Below are 18110 nucleotides of genomic sequence, written 5' to 3' on the forward strand. Positions count from 1 at the left end.
CTCATGCCTAGGAAGCTGACCAGGCTCCAAGACAGCAGGGGAGGCACAGGCAGAGATAGCAGCGAAGCGAGCCCCTGGAGGAGCTGGCTGCTGACCTCTGCTAAGGGCTCAAGGGCTCTACAGACCCAGGGGCAGCATAGGAAGAAGTCCATCCATTTCTGCGCTTGAAAAAACACCCCAGCTGCAAGCACAAGCTTATCGCAAATGCTCGGCTTTATTTCTGAGTACTCCCCTCCCTTTGTACCATATTTCTGAGTACTCCCCTCCCTTTGTACCATTTTCCTTAGTGAGTGGTTGTGGGTTTTCTTCCCAGGAATTTCTGATTAGCAAATGTCTCAGTAGTGTTTTAAGAATATAAATCTTACTGGGAACCTTAGCCTGAATGTAAAACACATGCAGCCTTTATTTAGCAGGTGTCTGCCAGGTTCACAGAGAGACCCAAAACCCAGGAGAACAACCAGTGCAGAGCAGAGCCACGCAGCATTGCTGAGTGGTGGCACTGTGTGGTAGGGACACAGCCTGGTATCATCTGCAGACCTTGTCTGATCCTCACGTTTATTCCGCAGTAAGCAAGGATTAATTGCTCAAGTTATAAGACTGAGTGTATCAAAACCTCACTTAACCCACCTCAATCCCACTGTTCTGTTAAAGACAGGACTGGCCTCAGTGAAGAACCACGAAGGCATGGGATTGTCTGGTCTACCCAGCTATCCCATCTGTGTAGGAAAGAAAGGCTAAAAGTTTACATCGTGGATGCCTATTTACTTACGTAGGCAGGGCAGGGAGCATGCTGCTGGTCCGGTGATGCATCATGGATGTGGATGGGTAGCCCTCATGGTGCACTGCGAACGCTCCTGTGGGAGGGTAGTGGTGATGGTGGTGCACCACAGATGGCCTGGTCCTGTCTGCTTTCACAGCCAGGGGAGCAGCAAACTGTAGGTCCTTGTTGGAGAGAGACAAAGGGTAATTTGTGAAATCTGCGCCCTCATTGGAAGGGTCCCTAGCTGAGGGGCTGGGTTCCCAATTGACCACCCCATGGTGGGTGTCCTTCAGCTGAAGGAAGTCCTTCAGCATGTATCTGGAGATGGGTTTTGCAGGCTCCAACACAGAAAGTGCAGCAAACACTCGGTGGTTTCAGATTTCACCTGATATTCAGAGGCACTCAGACCCCACTCCCCCCAGTATATCCCACCGGTCTATGTCATCGAAACACACGGTGATAGGATCGCCTGGGGAGGCAGGTGTGCACCTGGGGGATACACACTCTTCCTCTGCCATCTTCCGTTAGACATGGGGTCTTCCACAGTAAGCTGCAGATGAGTCTGCTAGCTCTCCCAGCACCACCATCTGCCCCAGACGTCTCCTTCACAGCAAGAGGGAAAGAGTATTCAAAACAAGAAACTGCAAAGTTTAAGGAAAATAGAAAAGGACTTCTGTCCGAGGCAACACTCAGCACAGATCTAACAAAAGGAAGAGCCAGCACTGCCTGCCATTTCCACAGCAAGTCCGCCCCAGGACCATGGCTGACGATGCCAGTGGGCCCCTCTGCGCCACAGGTGGCCTCTTGGGACTTGGTGCCCCGGAATGTGAGAGCTAGCAGCTGCCGTCGGGGGCTTTCTGTCCAGGGCAGACATTTGGTCCCAACAGGTGCAAAAACGCATCGGCTCCCTCGAGGCCATGGGATGGGCTATGGAGGAGGACTGCATTCCCTACCGCTCTGTTAAGCCCGGGGCTTGGGGCCTTTTAAGCCATCTGTTGCTTTTGCAAATAGCATGTAGGAAACGTGCAAGTGAGCTGGGCAAGGACTGCAGAACTGTGGCAGTTACTTTCTCAGCACCCAACAAGAAAAAGAAAACAAATCTTTCTTACGGCATAGGGAAAAGACGTAGCCTGAAAATAGAGGGGTAGGAAAAGTATAGGGGAAGTTTTTGCAGCGCTGGGATGTCCCCTCGTCCTCGAAGATCAACTGTCCTTGCTTCTTAGGTAATAAACGCTACAGATTAGAGACTAGAAATACATTTTTCCAAAGCACTTAAGAACACTAAGGAGCTATATCACCTTGTTAAAAATAGCTTAGGAATAGGGCATCTAAGGACATGTTCAAAATTACATACCTCTTGCCAGGCACTGGTAAGGCATTTTGGAAAAACACCTATAGGGATCTACACCCCAAAATATGTTTAAAACCTGTCCTTTCAGAGCTCAGTAGCCATTGATTTTTCCGTGAGACAGGAATGAGAGCAGTGGGGCTCCAAGTATAATCACAAAATCTGTGCTTCAGCTCTAGCCCATTCGAAACTGCCAGGTCACGTTTTACCAATTACAGGATTTGTAACATAAATATTGCCCTGCTGTTTACAGCAAGTGGACCTGCAGCAGCAGATGCCCAGTGTAGATCTCTTCCATGTACAGTCTGTTAGTGGTTCAACTGTAGGCCAGATAATTTTCAGAGCTGGAGTGAATCCAGTTTGCACTTGTGGAGGAGACGTTCTTTCACCGGGTCCTGTCACAGTGCTTATCATGGCACAGGGGCAGGCTGTGCTCTGCTCAGTCATAGTCTCCTAGCGCAGTGGATTTGAAGATGCACACAGCTGTTCAACATCCCAGACTTTCTGCATGTTTTGTCCAGGCTCTGCACCTTCCCAAGGAAATCAGCCGTTGCCTTGTGTGAGCAACAATGCCCTTCAGACTCCAGTGTCGTTACCTGCTGTGCATGCTGAAGCAGGGGAGGGCTGGCTCCGGCGGGCTGCATGAACGACATCGGTGGGAGAGCCTTCAGCATCATGTTCTGCATGATGATCTGGTGCATCTGAGCATTCTGCATCAGCATCATCTCTACCATATCTGGGAAGAGGTCACCCCAAAGAAGAAAGTAAGGGCTTTATCAGCAACTGACAAGTAGCAGGGGCATCTTGGTAAGAAGTGCCCTCCAGTATGCAGACTGGTCATTGCAACCAAGACAAAGCAGCTGAATGGGACATGTGAAGAATATTAGCCAGGCAGTGAAAAATTAATGTCTATGAATAAGACTGCTCGCACCAGCTCTTCTGTTTCTCCTCCCTTCTACAAGAAAGCTGCTGTTGAGCATCTTCTCTCTGTTAATTACCCCACAAGCCCACCCCTCTGGCTATGCCAACCGGAAGGCTGGAGAAGGACTGAGTGCTAGAGCTCTCTCACTTACTCCAGCATGGACCAGCTCCTTACAGTACTCTCCATTGCTTCAGCTCAAGATCATTGATTTCCGTGTGAGAAGTTTCCTCAACTTTATGTGATATTGCAGTGCCACCTGGAGAGTCCGCTGCATGTGCATCAAATCTACTTACCACGATCTCTGGGTCCTAATAACAGAGGACTCGTGCAGTGTAACTAATTCGCTTGAGGGGGGAAGGAAGGACGGAGAGGAGAGAAAAAAAGAAGAAAAAAAAAAATCAAGGCAACTCTCCTTTTCTTTTTCAACTGGTCATACCAAAAGTAGTTTACATCTACCAACTTCAGAAAAGTCATGCATGAATTGGAACTATTTCGTTTATGAAAATAAACTCTGATTGAAAAATTCGGACACTTAGATGAAGAAAGAGCTGAGAAATATTGCCGTTCCATGACTGAGGATTTCTCTGTAGGATAAAGAAACCTTTGGCTGAAGGTTGAGCCAGAGAAGTCATCCCAGTTTTGGTCATGTGTTATTTCACAGTAGCGTCCACCTATGTTTAGAAATAAACTCTTTATATTGGCATGCACTATATTTGGAACAGCACTTTCAGCTGTTCTGTCTTGGTTCCAAACATGGGGCATAATAAAAGTCTGTATTGTTCTGAGGAGACTGAACAGCAGGTTAAGAGGGAACAGAAGAATAAAAACAGATTTTAGAAGCCTGTTTGATAATTTTGTAATCATCTGTGCGTGTGAGTTTGACCTGGTTAAGATTACTCAGTGCCATGGGTTGGGCTGTTTTGCTTTCCCAAGCTTCCCCAGCAGCTTAACCTTGCTTTGCTGAGTTTGTTGTCCCTTTTTCTTTAGTTTTAGCACCAAGAGTTTGTCAGAAAGCCTCTCAGAAATGGTATCTAGTCTGCTTATGGAGTGCAACTCCCACAGCTCCAGCAGCAGCCCGGTAATGAAATAGCATGTCACTAACTAGCTTGCTCACCGTCCCGTGCCCCCTTCCGCTTGCCGTGGCACCTCGCCTGCCCTCTCCAGGCCTGGTGATGGGAGCTGGCTACTAGACAGAGGGTGCGTTACCTTCTTTAATGCTTCCGGAGCGAGGGGCTGCAAAAGGCTGGGCAGGGGGGATCTGTGCGATCAGGGGGGAAGGGTGAGGTAACTGCTGGATGATGGTGGCAGGCTGAGGTGGTGCCTGAAAAAAAAAAAATGGAAAATGGAGAAGTCGGGGTTGGTTTTGGCCAGCTCTCTCATCTTTGGGAAGGGAGAACAGTGGGTATCATCTGCCTGGACTTCAGTAAGGCTTTGGACAGTGTCCCACGAGAGCCTCATGGAGAAGATGTTGAGGTTGTGGGCTGTAGAGCAGACAGTGATGTGCATTGGAAACTGGCTGAACAGCTAGGCCAGAGCATAAGCAATCCTCCCACTCCTCTTGCTACCTCGTTCCTATGGTAAACCATTCACACTGTTAATTTTGTGCCTTATTTGTAAGACGATTTCCCTTAGATTTTGCCTAGGGCAGTAAGGGTCTGATACAACAGCAAGAGGCATATCTTCCTTTTCAGAGGGATGAGTGTTTCCATACAGCTCCCAAGCGGTTGTCTCACGCTGGCACAGCACTAGTGGTGTTTCCTAGAAGAGAGGATCCTTACCATCTGCTGGATAATCCTTGGTGACTCCACTTGGGGAGCTGGAAAAGGTATCTGGTAGACGTGGGGGGGGGCAGCTATGTGGTTACGACAGTGTTGTCCAGCTGGTGCAGGGGGCTGTGAAAGCTCTTCCAGAAGGTGCTGCTCCTGCAAAATCAAGTATCTTCTGAAAGAAAACCTGGTCACAGAAAGGCAGACAGTATTGTTACACTCTCTGGACACCCTTCAGAGCCTGCAGCAGGGCGCAGCCTTGCTCACCAAAACCCAGCTGCAGAAACATCCAGCACTGCTGTGTCTGACGGGCAGACCACAAGTGACTACTGCATGAAGGGAAGCACTCAACCAGTGCCCACAGAAATATAAAGAAAGTTTTTCTTCCCACATATCACAAAGCCACACAGTTTTCAGCACAAGCAAAAAGGAATGGAAAAAAAGTGAAGAACAAACTGCCAAAAGCCTGGGAAAATGATTAATTAATGGTTGGTACTCTCCACAACTGAGGAATAAGTAACAGTTTCTATTGTCCCTATTTTGGTGGCATTAAAAATCCCTTCTTTGCATTTTGCCACTGCCCCGGAGAGCTTACGATACAGCAGTTCAGGACAAACAGAATCAACCCACCAACTAACTGAAGTGGGTGCAAGCTTCGTTAGCTGTAGTGAGGGAACACAAACTGCTCTCTGACCCCTCTCCCTGATTAGCTGGCCCAGCCTCTATACTCTGAGCCAGCAGAGGACTGAATACCGCCCAGTCAAAGAACTAAAGGACGGGAAAAAACTGAATCCGTGTCGGCAGTGGATGTGCATATAACCTAGCCTTTTCTGTTGTTGCTGTCTACAGAGAGGGCTCTTACCCTAAGTTCATGCAGAAGATCGTTCCTTCGCCTTAGGGCACTTTGGAGCATATTGTCCCGTCTGTTCCCTGAGGGAAAAGTCCATTATCTTCTCAAAGAATCACAAAGACAGAGTTATTATAGCACCTACACTATGAGATTAATCATGGAAAATGTGTTATAAGATAGCTTGACTTCCTCCATAAAAGGCTTTAGGCTACTTTTCTTGTCAAATCCAACGAATGAACGGATAATGACTTTATGCCGCACGCAGACACAGCTGTTCTGCACAGCCTCTACAAAGGCAATGCACCTTACCTGAAAATAAACTTTTCAGATTGCTCTCTAAAGCCCCCCTTAACCTCCTGGCTTAGAAACTCATTTCAGCCTGAAATTCTCTAGATATACTCTGTACATGCGAAGGATGTTTGTGTGAAGTGTAAAAAAAGTTTGTTGTGACGTATTGAAGAAATCTGCGTTTTGAACGTCAACTTTTCTGTTTCCTTTTTGTTCTGAATCAACTTCCTTTTCAGTTCTTCCTGCATACGGCTGATTTTGAACTCGCTTGAAAAGAAAATCAGAAAGAACGTTTTCAGCTACGCTGGAGGCATGCCTGGCATCTGCTCTGAAAAGCATCACTTTGCATTTTGAAAGTGTAAGTTGTTAAAGGGATTTTTAATTTTTGGCCACAGCATTGAAAGTTTTGTGCATTATCTCAAAGAATAGGAGCCCAAAGTAAATCTAGAAATATTACTGATCTTATACTAGTACCCTTTAATCCATAGATAATATAATTATAAACACTGCATGTGCCACACAAAGAAATTAATGCCACTGCATATAGCATGTGCAGCTGCCAGGAGAGTACTGTTGAAAGGAACACGCTACGTGTACATGAAACATCATAACAGTCTCTGAAAGGGTTTGATAAAGACACAAGTTATTTTAAATTCCCTTATTTATCAACTTCTAGCTTTTATAGAGAATTGTCTAAACTTTCAAAGTTTCATAAGCAGGCTGGGATTCCTGGCCTCTCTGCCCAAACCAAAGGGTTGTAATTGCACATGCATGATTTCCTGGTTTCCCAGATCTTATCAACACAGTCCTCAAGACCAACTCTTTCAGCTAACAATTAGTTTCATAAGCTAAGTCACATATTTTCTCACTGGAAACCATATTCTGGTCTGCACAAGGCTGCATTGGTCAGCTTCAAAGGTGCAAAGCAGCATTAGTAGTGGAGTGTTCCTCCAGCGTGGAGGACAGACACACAGCTGTCCTAACAACTCCTTTACAGGATCACCAAAGCCAAACATACAGCTGGACTGCAACAAGGGCTCACTCCTAGGTATAGGAGCTAGAACATACAGGATAACCAGTAGTTTGCTCCAGCTGAACCAGCATCCACAGCTGAGAGGTTGCAGAGGACACCTGTGCAGGACGTCATTCTTATGTCAGTGCTCGGCTGGCTGATCAAAAAAACCACCAGTTGAATAAATTCAAAAGATAAAATGTAGATAGCCTCACAGCATAGCAAGCCCGTTCTCCCTGCATCAAGGCCGCTAAGATTCAGTGTCTCAGTTAGGACCGAAACTAGTAAACAGACTGACATTACTGCACGAGCTACACCAGAACTCACATTTTTGCTACTCCAAATCCCCAGGGCTGCATACAGATTTAGATACACAGGCTGAGCTGGGGCAGCACTGACTCAAGTTCAGAGTCTCCTTCCTGCCCTGCCAAGACAGAACAAGTTCTGACTCCCAAATGCCCAACCACTGAGCACACAGAGGCCCCTTCCAGCTTTTAGGGAGGAGACATGATCATCTAGTGTGACCTGCTGAGGAACTCATGCCTGAGAACATCACTAAGCCCTTTCCAAATCACATCCATAATTAGAACAAATGCTTCTCTTTTACTTGCAGTTGGGAGAGGTGACTCCATCTTCCCTAGGTCCTCCTGTTCATTTTCTAGTCTCTGTTGGTAGAACCACAACAAGAACTGGTTATGAGTCAGGCAACAAAGTTCGCAACAATTTCCAACCCTACCTTACGGGCATAGGTTTGGGATGGAGGAGACAAACAATGCTTCTAAACTGCTAAATCACAGCTACAAGAAGTATTCATAGAAGTATGAAAAATCTAGTTATGGTAAAGGAATAGTCATGCTTCCAACTGGCCAGGCTATCCCAGACCTGGAAATTGATAGGACGGTGAATCGGGAGACTTAATACATCATTTATTTCATAGGGCAGAGAGCTGGATCATATGAAGAACTTGATGCCAGACACTCATAGGTGCACTAATAGACCTAAATGGCCTTGACAAGCTTCACCCGGGGCTTCCATCCACATCCACCACTGATGTGCCCAGGAGCCCCTTTAATCTTGGCTCTAGGTGTTAATTTCCTACCTGAGCTATACTGGATGAGTGTTGGTCTGCAGTTGAACCACAGCCATGCCTGTGACTGGCCATAGATCCTATTAACCCTGATCCCACCCTGCAGTCACTTCCCAGGTTGGCCTTGGAACTGCCTCATCACCATGAGCTTGCCTGATAGATCTGGACTTTTGATTGACCTTGGCCACCATCTCTGGCTCTGGCCTGCTTGTCTTTCTTGAGGACTGGCCAGCCAGGCCTCTATCCTGCTGGCTGTGTTATTGTGCTCAACTTCTTGCTCCTTAGGGAGCAGCTAGCCCTTGTTCCTCCCTGATGCTCAGAAATTAGAGACCTTTTTGCTCATACAAAGGCTCTTTTCTTGGTTCTGTGTGGCTCCACAGTGGTGAAAACTTTGCCATCAGATGGGTGCTGCATTTAAGACAAAAGGCTCTGCCATGGAGACAGATTAGATGCCTCTTCCAGCATTCACATCTCCAGGCAAACTGGTTTTCCTTCTAGACAACTCTAAGTGGCTTCTGGAGGACACTGAAGTAGAAGATCCACGCTAGTGGATGTCAGATGTGCTGAGAGTGGAGGAACAGGGCTGAGTGGAGAACCCTAGGTGCATTAGTATATGAAGTCACAACAAGGAGCTGCTGGAACTCTGTGTGGCACTTCACACACTTCCAGTGAAGGTCTGCCCATGTTTTCACCTGGAAACATAGCTTAAATGACAGTAGACAAAAAAGAAGACATAAAATTGCCTTAAAACAATTCAAGTTCCTCTTTACCCAAAATTTACTCCTAAGCTTTGCCTGTCACAACTTAAACTTGTTTTGAGCTATCTGGTGATGTGTCCCATAAGATCAGTCACTTTAACTCTATTTTTAATTTACTGTAGGTCCATGTAAAATTGCAAAATATTATTCTAAAAAGTGACAGTGACTGTAACACTACTGCACATCGCTCTGCCTCTGCTTGTGCAAAGGAAGAGGTTCTCAGTTGGCTGCAGATCCTCCTTGTATCTCGATAGAAACGTAATTATTTAAAACACAATGTTAATGCTTAAACATGCAAGAGCAAAAAGCAGAGCAAAGCTGACCATTTCACAGTTATTCCCTTACCTTTTCTAGAAGTTTGAGTTTCAGTCGTGTCAAGTGATCCGCCACTGAAGGATCCGTCATTATAGTAGTCTCCTGGAAGAGTAGGCAGGCAAAAACAGGTTAAAAAGCTAAGTGTAGGTTTTCAGTGGTCACTTTTTCCTTTCCACAATCCTCATAGAAGAATAATTCCATTAGAAAAAAAAATTACAAGATTGTGAGCAACTGAGGAAAGAAGAGAAAAGCTTCAGTTTCACTCCCAGGTAAAAATGAGTACAGATGTTCACCACAAGGTTACAGACGCTGCTTTTTCTGGCATTTCTTTCAATGAATTTTTGTGCTACAGGTTGCGATGGTCACAGAAGGGTAACTCAGGGTGAATATTTGTCTGTTCTTAGTGGTTGCTAGCCTTTTCCCTGGCGGTGGCACTAAACCTGGCTCTCTGCATTGTTAGTGTCTTCTAAGTAGCTCAGTTTTGTGCCTGTAACCTGGTTGCTAAGTTTGTAGTGTCAATCCCCAATATAAACAATTTAATCTCTAGGTGTAGAAGCTTATGTACCTCTTGCAAAGCAAATGTTCAGCACATGATTGGACAAGAAAAAAAGAAATAAAAGCCAACGGTTCTTTAACAGAAGCCCAATCCTAGGGGTCATGTTATGATCTTGCTGATTGATACCCGATAGCAATATTTAACCCACTGTAAGGGGCCTGTACACGTTTGATGTAGCCCTTCGTATGAGCTTTCATTACCAGATAGTAAAAAAAACTCAAAAAAATTAAGGTGCATAGCTGGAACTCATCCCAGGATGAATAGAAAGGCTATGATACAACATCCTTTTGCTTACGATCTCCCAAGCAACCTGTGTAGGGTGTCTCCTCCCCCTCCCAGCAAAGCCCTACCAAGCATAAAAACAGGATAACATTTGTCAGTGACATCCATAAAATCAACACCAAGGCACAAGAAAGAAGCCAAGTATCATACTCAATATCACATTTTTAGCTTGGTTCTGCTCCTAGGAGAGCAAAATTACAACCCCATCCTTGGCCACAGCAAAGCTGCAGCTGAGCCACTGCTGGCAGCTGGAGCAGCTGATAGATGCTTGTAGGTAGCTGCGTGGGAGCAGCACAGATCACCTCCTCCAGCTGTGACCCACACACGTGTGTGAAATCTGTCCTTAAAAACGCGCAGGCTGGTAGTCACTGCAGAGGTTACAGAAACTGAGATGTATGGAGCCTCAAAATAGCTGTGCCATGTCAGAGCTGGGGCTCAGCTTTCTCTGGCAGGGCTCATTTGCACATTTTGTGAGTGACATGGCAGAACAGAAAACCCTCTCACCTGCCAGATTTCCTGAGAAACACCTCAGTGTACGTTTTTGTACTTTAAAACCCCAATAGATTTTTCTCCCATTATCTCTAACATCTTTGATCCCTTCATCTTTTGGGTAGCTGCAACAACCTTATGACAAGGAGTTTCCTAGTTATCTTAAACTTAAGCATAAGCCTTACTTAACTACACAAGTAAACTGCATAAGTATTGTTTACTTAAGTGTTGGGGGGGGGAAAGCTTACATTTAGACTGTTTTAAATCTAGATTCCTGAAAAGATTATTGGAAATCTTCTCCTTTGCTATGTAAAATTTATACTACTGTTCTCCATGCACTTTTTCCATACTGTTTGTGACTTACATTCCTGTATCATATTCCCATTCAGGTGTCTCTTTTCTAAGCAAGAGGATCTATCTATTTCATCCTCAAACAGCAGATTTTCCATGTTCATTGATCTCATAACTCAGCTGGGAAGGTATGATGCAAAAGCCCGCATGGACTGCTCTTGTACCCACCTCTTGTCCTCCGCTATCGACCACTCTCAGAAGATGCTGCATCAGCTGCACCTTTTATCGCGCCATGGCTGTATGTCCCTTTGTACAGTCTCATGTTTATCCTAGTACCTTTCTAGTTCATAAACCCTTTTGTGGTGGGGTAACTGGGGTTGTGGGCAGCATTCAGGCAGCAACATAGCAAAGCAAGCTATGATGTTGGCATCTCCAGGCAACTACAACAGCACCGAGCCTGCTATTAGTCATTGCTGAGGCTGTAGTAGGCTTTGTTTTACTGCTGACAAATATTGAGCTGATGTTTTACCATCAACTGGTTTAATAAAGTGCTCCTAGAAGTTAAATTTCTAGAGCCTTCATTGCAGTATGAATAGAGGGTTACAAGAAAGGCTCACAAAAAGAACTAAGTATTCCATTAAACATACAGCACAGGCGTTTAGCAACTGAGTTGACTATAGAGGACAGGAAGAGAGAGAAACTTCCGCTTGATGTGACAGGTATCCTGGAGAAAATACAATACTAGGTAAAAAAAGCTTGCAAGCAAATCTGCTAAGGGATCTTTCTTTTCCTTATGGATACCCTGGTCACGGTGGGATCCCTACTTTAGGGGCATCTTACAACCTGCTAATTAATGACTTGCCCAAAATCTGCCAGCCAGACACAAGAGGATCTTGCAAAAAAGGATCTATATATAGAATACTGTGCCTAATTTTAGACACGGTGGCTTAAGAGGGAAAGGAAGTCCAGAAAAAAAAAGTTCTGAGGAAGACTTGGAAGAACCAACTTTCTTTAATTAGTAAGTAGATGGTGAGGACAGGACAGGCTAGAAATCTTTAAATAAACGAAAGAATACAATCAAGAGCAGGGTGGGGGAGTTTCTGTCTGAAAAGACTGGGCGAGAAGCACTTGACTTAGTGAGGGAGAGGAAAACCTGATTAAAAAAATGAAAAAAAAAATCTTAATTATATAGTGAGATAAATGATGGAGCAGCTATCTAAGAAAAAGCTTTCACAAAAGTTGTTTAAAAACAATATAGAAAAGCAGCTGTGGTGAACATTGGACTGTTAGATTTCTCCTCAGATACAAGAATGCGTTAAATAACCTGGTGAGGTCCATGCCGGTACTACATTTCTACAATATCTTTTATTGATTTTGGTACTTTATGCCCTTAATTTTAATTACTATGATTTCTAAAACACAATATAAAAAGAAACAAAGAAACTGACACACCTTGAAATATCCAGAGACAGTAAACTTTTATGCTCTGGTTCCACAGGGAGAAGTCTTTATCACTTCAGTCTTAGAAGACTGTTTTATTTTATTAAAAGAGAGTTCAAAGAAAAAAAAAACAAAACCAACCCACACACATATAAAATCACCAATGGAGAAGTACATACAATTTCCTTCCAATCAACTGTCTGCGTCTGCTAATTGTAATGTTGCAAGTTAACAGTCTAGAGCTCTTGTTAGGCTGCTTGGCATTTACAAGTATTGTAAAAATGTCCTATCTGCATTTGAAACTAAACGTATGAATAAAACATTTTCTACAATTAGAGTTATTTCATGCCACTGTCGTATAACAATGTGCAATGTTGTTTTTTACTGTTATTTCTGAAAACAGTGATCCTAGTTTGAACCAAATTATACTTACAATAAAGTTCTTCTTACTTATGATAAAGTACACTATAGCAATCATATTCTATACTTAACGATTATTGTCTTCTTATACTACAATGGCAAACCCCTGGCCTCTACAAACACTGCTCATTTATTTGCAGATAGGTTACAGCAGCACCCAGAGTTCTCGGTAAGGTTTCATTACCAGCCTGATCTTGGTGCAGCATTATCAGTGCTACTGCTCATTTAGTGGAGGTATAAATGACCTCTAGTACTTTTATGGTTATAAAACCATAAAAGGTTTACGGGAGGATTGGCCCCAGCAGAAACAGAGGTGGTGGCCCTGCCACCCTGCCTGGTTGGATTCAGCTCCCCCACTGCAAAGCATCACTCACAGCACAGAACCCAAGTTCAGGTGCTGGCAGGACAATTTGGGTGGTACTCAAACAGGGTTGCTGGTACTGGCTGATTGCTAGCTAGCTGACACGCTGTCGGAGACAGGTCCCTTTCAAACATTTCCACTTGAGTCAATTTAATTAGATTAGCACTAGAAATCCTGACATTTTAACAGACAGGGGTATAAGAAAATACAATGCATGAGTTGGTTATTTTAAAAAAACAAAACCCACAACAACAAAAAAACAATAAACCAAAATCCATTAAACCCAAACAAACATGACTTATTTATTCTACATTTTTAGCTGGAGCAAGAAGTCAAAGCAGTAATTTATTTTAAACCAAATTTTTTTTGTGACATATCTGATGTAACAGAATTCCCATTATAAATGCCACAATATGTTATCTTTTTTCTTTAAGAAACTTTGTTCTGAGCTTACCATTTTCCTTTTGCTTCTCAGATTACACAAACTTTTACACTAGGAAATTTCATAATTCAGACTTTATCTCTTAGCATTGACTGGGGACAAACTCAGAATCCTGGCTATGGGGTCAGAGGACATGGCAGTACTACCAGGAAAAACAAATAAACAAAACTCTCAAAACAGCCAAGGGCTAACAGAGCAGGAGGTGACCAGAATTAGCATCAGGAGTCTGTCCTCACTGTCAGATCTAACATCCCAGTGTGGTTTGCTTGCTGAAATTTCCATTCTTCTTGGAAGAGCCAAACTGGTCTTGAAGAAAAGGAAAGCCAATGCATACTGTCCCCTGGCAACCTGTGCAGTAGTTTAAAACTTAACCTTTACCTTAGCTGTGGACACAGACAGGCATCCTGAAGCGTAGAGAAAGCCTTGCCAACCCTTCGTTGCTCCTAGCATCCTCAGCTTTCTCTTTGGAATATTGAGCATGCACTGCTCCAGTCTTTTTGTTGTCTATGCTGAAACACTTACATGAAGATAATGTGGGAGGCTTGCACAAAATGGTTTATTCCAAGAATGCGATCATGGATGGCGGTTGACATAGCGTGGGAAACCCAGACAGCATAGGCACAGCGCAGGGGAGCCGCAAGCTCCAGCTCATGACCTGGATATCGCAACATCCAAATTCGGGGCAAAAGCCCATACAGAGAAGAGCCAAGCTTAAGGACCAAATGCATAGAAAGGTCCAGGGATAGAAAAAGGGTTCATGAAAACGCTCGTATGTCCATGTTCTTACAAAGAAAAAGCCAGCATGTCACAAGAGTTTACCTCTGAACTGAGCCAAGTAACAAATTTGATTAAAGCATGTCTTTTCCAGCATGATTTAATGACATCAATAGGCAAAAAAAGTCACCAGATTTGTAGATGACTGTAAGATTAATTGCTCTCAATATTAATAAAAGAGCACCTAATTTCTCCCTTGTTATTTGACAATTATTTCCAGATCTTAGCTCTTGCTGTGCCCGTACTTCCTGGAAGAAGGGATTCTGCAAGGGAACTCCTCACAATTCACTTGCCGCAATGGAAACAAAGCGGTGAGACGCTGCAATACCGAGACGCAAAATATAAACAAAAGGCAGACTAGGCGTGCTGCAAAGGGTGATATTTCTACACACAAGTTTATAACCAAGGCGGGGGGGGGGGGGGGGTCAACCTCCCCGTGCCAACACCTCCCTCTGTCTTCAACGGGGCTAGGGACCAGGCCGCCAGCGCCGGGATCGGCCACGGAGGGGTAGAAACGGCAGACGGAAAAACACGGCTCCCACAAGCAGCCCCTCTATCGCGGAGGGCCAGCCTCGACCCGGAGCATCAGCGGCGGCAGAGGGAACCGGGCAGGGGGAACCGTGCAGCCGCGGCCCCGCGCCGGAGGCCGCCCAGGCCGGCAGCTCGGCCACGGCGGGGTGAGCTTTCCCCCGGCAGCCGCTCCCCTCCTCCCATTGGCTGTCTCCCGCCGCTGGGCGGGGCCGTGGCTGGCGGCCCGTTTGAAACTGGCCATCCAGCGCAGTGCGGGCGGCAGGCGGTTACCCTTCCCCATTGGTGGCTGCTGAGGAGAGGCGGGCACTTGCGGCAGCGAGGGCGGAGGCAGAAGGCGCGCCGCTGCTCGCGCTGCCGGTCCCAAGGAGTCAGTTAGCGGGATTGGGCGGGGCTAGGCTAACGGCTGCTCTCGGCATTGGCTGACGAGCCTCCTGGGTACGGTGATTCTTACCAATTCCCGGAGAGCTTCCTCCCTTCCCGGCAGGATGGGCCGGCTCCTCCTCTCTTATTGGCCAGCGCTGGCTGCCACCGCCTCGCGGTTGGCGGCGGAGCCGAGGCGGGCGGGGAGAAGGCTTTGGGGCGGCCATGACCGAAACTTCTGTGCACCCTCCGGTGTGACAGTTGGAGCAGCGAGGGGCGCGTGGTGGGCCCGGCCCCCGTGCCGCCTCCAGCCCCACTGCTTGTTCGCCACATGGAGGCGGAGGAGGAGATGCGGAGGCAGAAACTGGAGGCCGGCAGGGCCAAGGTGAGGGGGTCCTGGCTTGGCCTCGCTCCCGGCGCCCTGCGTTGCTCCCGGCCGTGTACCGACCGGGAGGGCCTGGCGGGTGGGGAGGGGGAGGGGGGGCGGGCTGGCGAGGGGCCGGCTCCGGGAGCCGCCCGCGGCATCGCCTCTGCCCGTTCCGGGTCTCTCCCGCGCGGCGGTGCGCCGGCGGGTTTTCCCTCGTTGCGTGGCGGCGTTGGGGCCGCATTTGAAGCGGCACTCGGGTCCGGGCGGCGTCAGTGCTGAAGCGCTGCTGTCAGTTCGGAGCTGTGTCGGGAGATGAGATTTGTTTACCTGAGTAACGCGGTTCTGTCAGAAATAAATATGGCTGGCGGTGCTCCCTCAACGTAGGTTGTTTGGAAGGTTTCCCGAATTATGACAGAGGTATATAAACACGATCTTCAGTCAGCAAGGAGCAGCTTAAAGTAGTGCATATATCTTCCCCTGGGTTCTGGTTTGAGTTTTTTTGTTTGTGTGTGTGGATGTTGGTGGCTGGTTTTTTGTTTGCATTTTGTTGTTGGGGTTTTTTCCGCCCTGTTCTCCCATTTTTACCTGTGTTTCCACTCAGTTATTTGTGAAAATACCATATTTCCAGGTGAGAATACCCAAGCATAGGTGTTGCGTGTTTTACTGCTTCAGTGACTGGTCCAGCTGCACTTGCATCTGCAGGTGTGTTACTGGAGAGCTGTGTTGGTTTGGTTGTTTCCAGTCGTGCCGTTAGCGAACACTTCACACATTTCTGCTGTTTTTTGAGCTGTTACTGTGATATTTCCCTTCTGTGAATCTACTGATGAGTAAGGCTTGCAAGTCTGCAGCTACAGCTTTTCCCTGTTCTCACTATCCCAGTAGGACTGGAATTGGGGGACTGTGGCTACATGGGGATAGCTGAGGCTGCACAGGGTTTCGAGGGGTTTGGACGGATCAGATCTTTCCGTGATGTGCTACAGCCTCTTCACCCCGATACCACTCCTAATGATTCTCCCACAGACGTAGGGGGCATGGCCCTTTCTGCAGGGAACCTGTCTGTAAACCTACATAGTGGGATTAGAGGTGGCTTGGAACCGTACTGTCTGCCTCAGCAGTCTTCTGTGTTTCTGTTTCAGCTTGCTCTTCCCAGTGCTGTGCAGAAGGCAATTAAAGAGAGTGTTACTGGGAGGTGTGGGGTTGTGGCTGGAGCTGCACTGAAGCAGCTTGATGGTGGGCAATACAACTCCTCTGTCCCTGGCCTGTCCCACCCAGATGCTGTCATGGTTGCCGCGCGCGCCACTCCCACTCAGCAGCTCCTCATCTGCTTGCCCCCCCAGCCTTGATATGTGCTATGTGGGAACAATTTCGTGATTAGTTTTTTGATTAACATCAAGAGAGGAAACTGAGAACAGGAGTTCTTCAGGTTGAAAAGTTGCATTGGTTGTGGCAAGGCTTAAGTTAACATTTCTTTTGTAACCCTTTTCTAAGTACAGTATCTGTTTATAGTTAGAGAAAAATGTGATAAACTTGCCTTGAATAAGTTATTAGTTCCCACCTGTTGTACAGCTGTTGCTTGCCATTGAAAAAAAAAATAGGGACTTGCATTAAATTTCAAGTTATGTGTGCAGAGCCAATGTTGAATTTTTTTCTTTTTTTTAAAACTGTGTGCCAAAAGTCTCTCATCTCACCATTTAAAAAAAAATTGTTAGCAGCCCATCAACGTTGCTATTGCATGGTATTGTTTACCTGGTATACTGAGAGGAAAGAAAGGATTTAGAAAGGCTGAGATGGTGGTAGTGCTTCCTCTGCTTATTAAAATCTCACAGAGACCCATTATTTAGCAGATCATGGGCACCAGACAATTTTCAAAAAACACCCAGACAAATGAATGGAAGCAATATCCATTGGGGCTTATTAAACGCAAAGGTAGTTTGGCGTTGGAAGGCAAACACATGAGCTGCAGATTCCTTAGTATGCTCTCGCCCAATTTCTAGCATGTATGGCTGTGTGCTTGCCCTGGTTTTGTATCTTTACTTATATACCTGCAGTTGTAGACCTAACTTACAGAACAGATGTATATTGGGCTAATTACTGTAATAAATGCAGCTTTAGTCTCGCTCAGTGTTCTTAAGCCCGTAGTAGGATATGGTCATGCTGCTGAGTAGGTGGTCTGCAGGACCGTATCCAGAAACTTCCTCTGAATAGCTTGTGTTTTTGAAGGCTCTTGTATAATAGAACAGTAGGGAAATGTCCCCCTCTTTTCTTCTTCTCCTTCCTTTTTTCTTGCTTTCTTTGCACTGCCCTCCTCATGAATACAAATGCAAGTTTGAAAGGGAGAAGTAACTGAGAGCAGGTACAGTATTTCCTTCCTGTGGTGCAGGCCTACAGCAGCTTAAGGTGATCCCATCTGCGGACCGATACATAACTGTTCAGTGTTCATCCAAATCAGTTTACTGAATGACCGTACCACAATACTGTGAGGGCGCTCATGATGGCGGGGGATAGGAGTGCGAGGCTAGTTGTGTGTTGTAGCAACCTGACTTCTAGCAACCTGTGCAGTCATGGTTAACTGCAGTCTGATACTGGATACTGCTTGACTCTGGAGGTGTCAACTGCTGTGGGGTTTTTTGTCTTCCCCCTGCTCCCCACCCCCTCCCCCCCCCAAAAAAAAAAATAAAATTTGTCTTTGGC

The 18110-nt window shown here is 46.0% G+C and overlaps 2 protein-coding genes across 3 annotated transcripts in view; one reads left to right on the top strand and one right to left on the bottom strand.

The window, feature by feature from the left end:
- Positions 1-765: 765 nt before the first annotated feature.
- Positions 766-14725, bottom strand: C7H21orf58 (chromosome 7 C21orf58 homolog). Its single transcript, XM_054208132.1, has 8 exons — positions 13766-14725; positions 9137-9208; positions 7554-7611; positions 5659-5726; positions 4809-4952; positions 4237-4351; positions 2705-2844; positions 766-942 (listed from the first exon to the last, which is right to left on the bottom strand). Exons 1-8 carry the CDS (start codon positions 13865-13867, stop codon positions 766-768), a joined length of 876 nt encoding a protein of 291 aa, XP_054064107.1. The 5' UTR covers positions 13868-14725.
- A 525-nt stretch (positions 14726-15250) lies between these two features.
- Positions 15251-18110, top strand: part of PCNT (pericentrin) — a 104928-nt gene continuing 102068 nt past the window's right edge. For both annotated transcript variants that reach the window (XM_054208810.1, XM_054208816.1), the window contains exon 1: positions 15251-15437. In XM_054208810.1, the coding sequence (XP_054064785.1) occupies positions 15384-15437 (54 nt within the window). In that variant the 5' untranslated portion in view covers positions 15251-15383. The remainder of the gene's footprint in view (positions 15438-18110) is intronic.

This window comes from Rissa tridactyla, chromosome 7 (assembly GCF_028500815.1).
Source record: "Rissa tridactyla isolate bRisTri1 chromosome 7, bRisTri1.patW.cur.20221130, whole genome shotgun sequence".
NCBI lineage: Eukaryota > Metazoa > Chordata > Aves > Charadriiformes > Laridae > Rissa > Rissa tridactyla.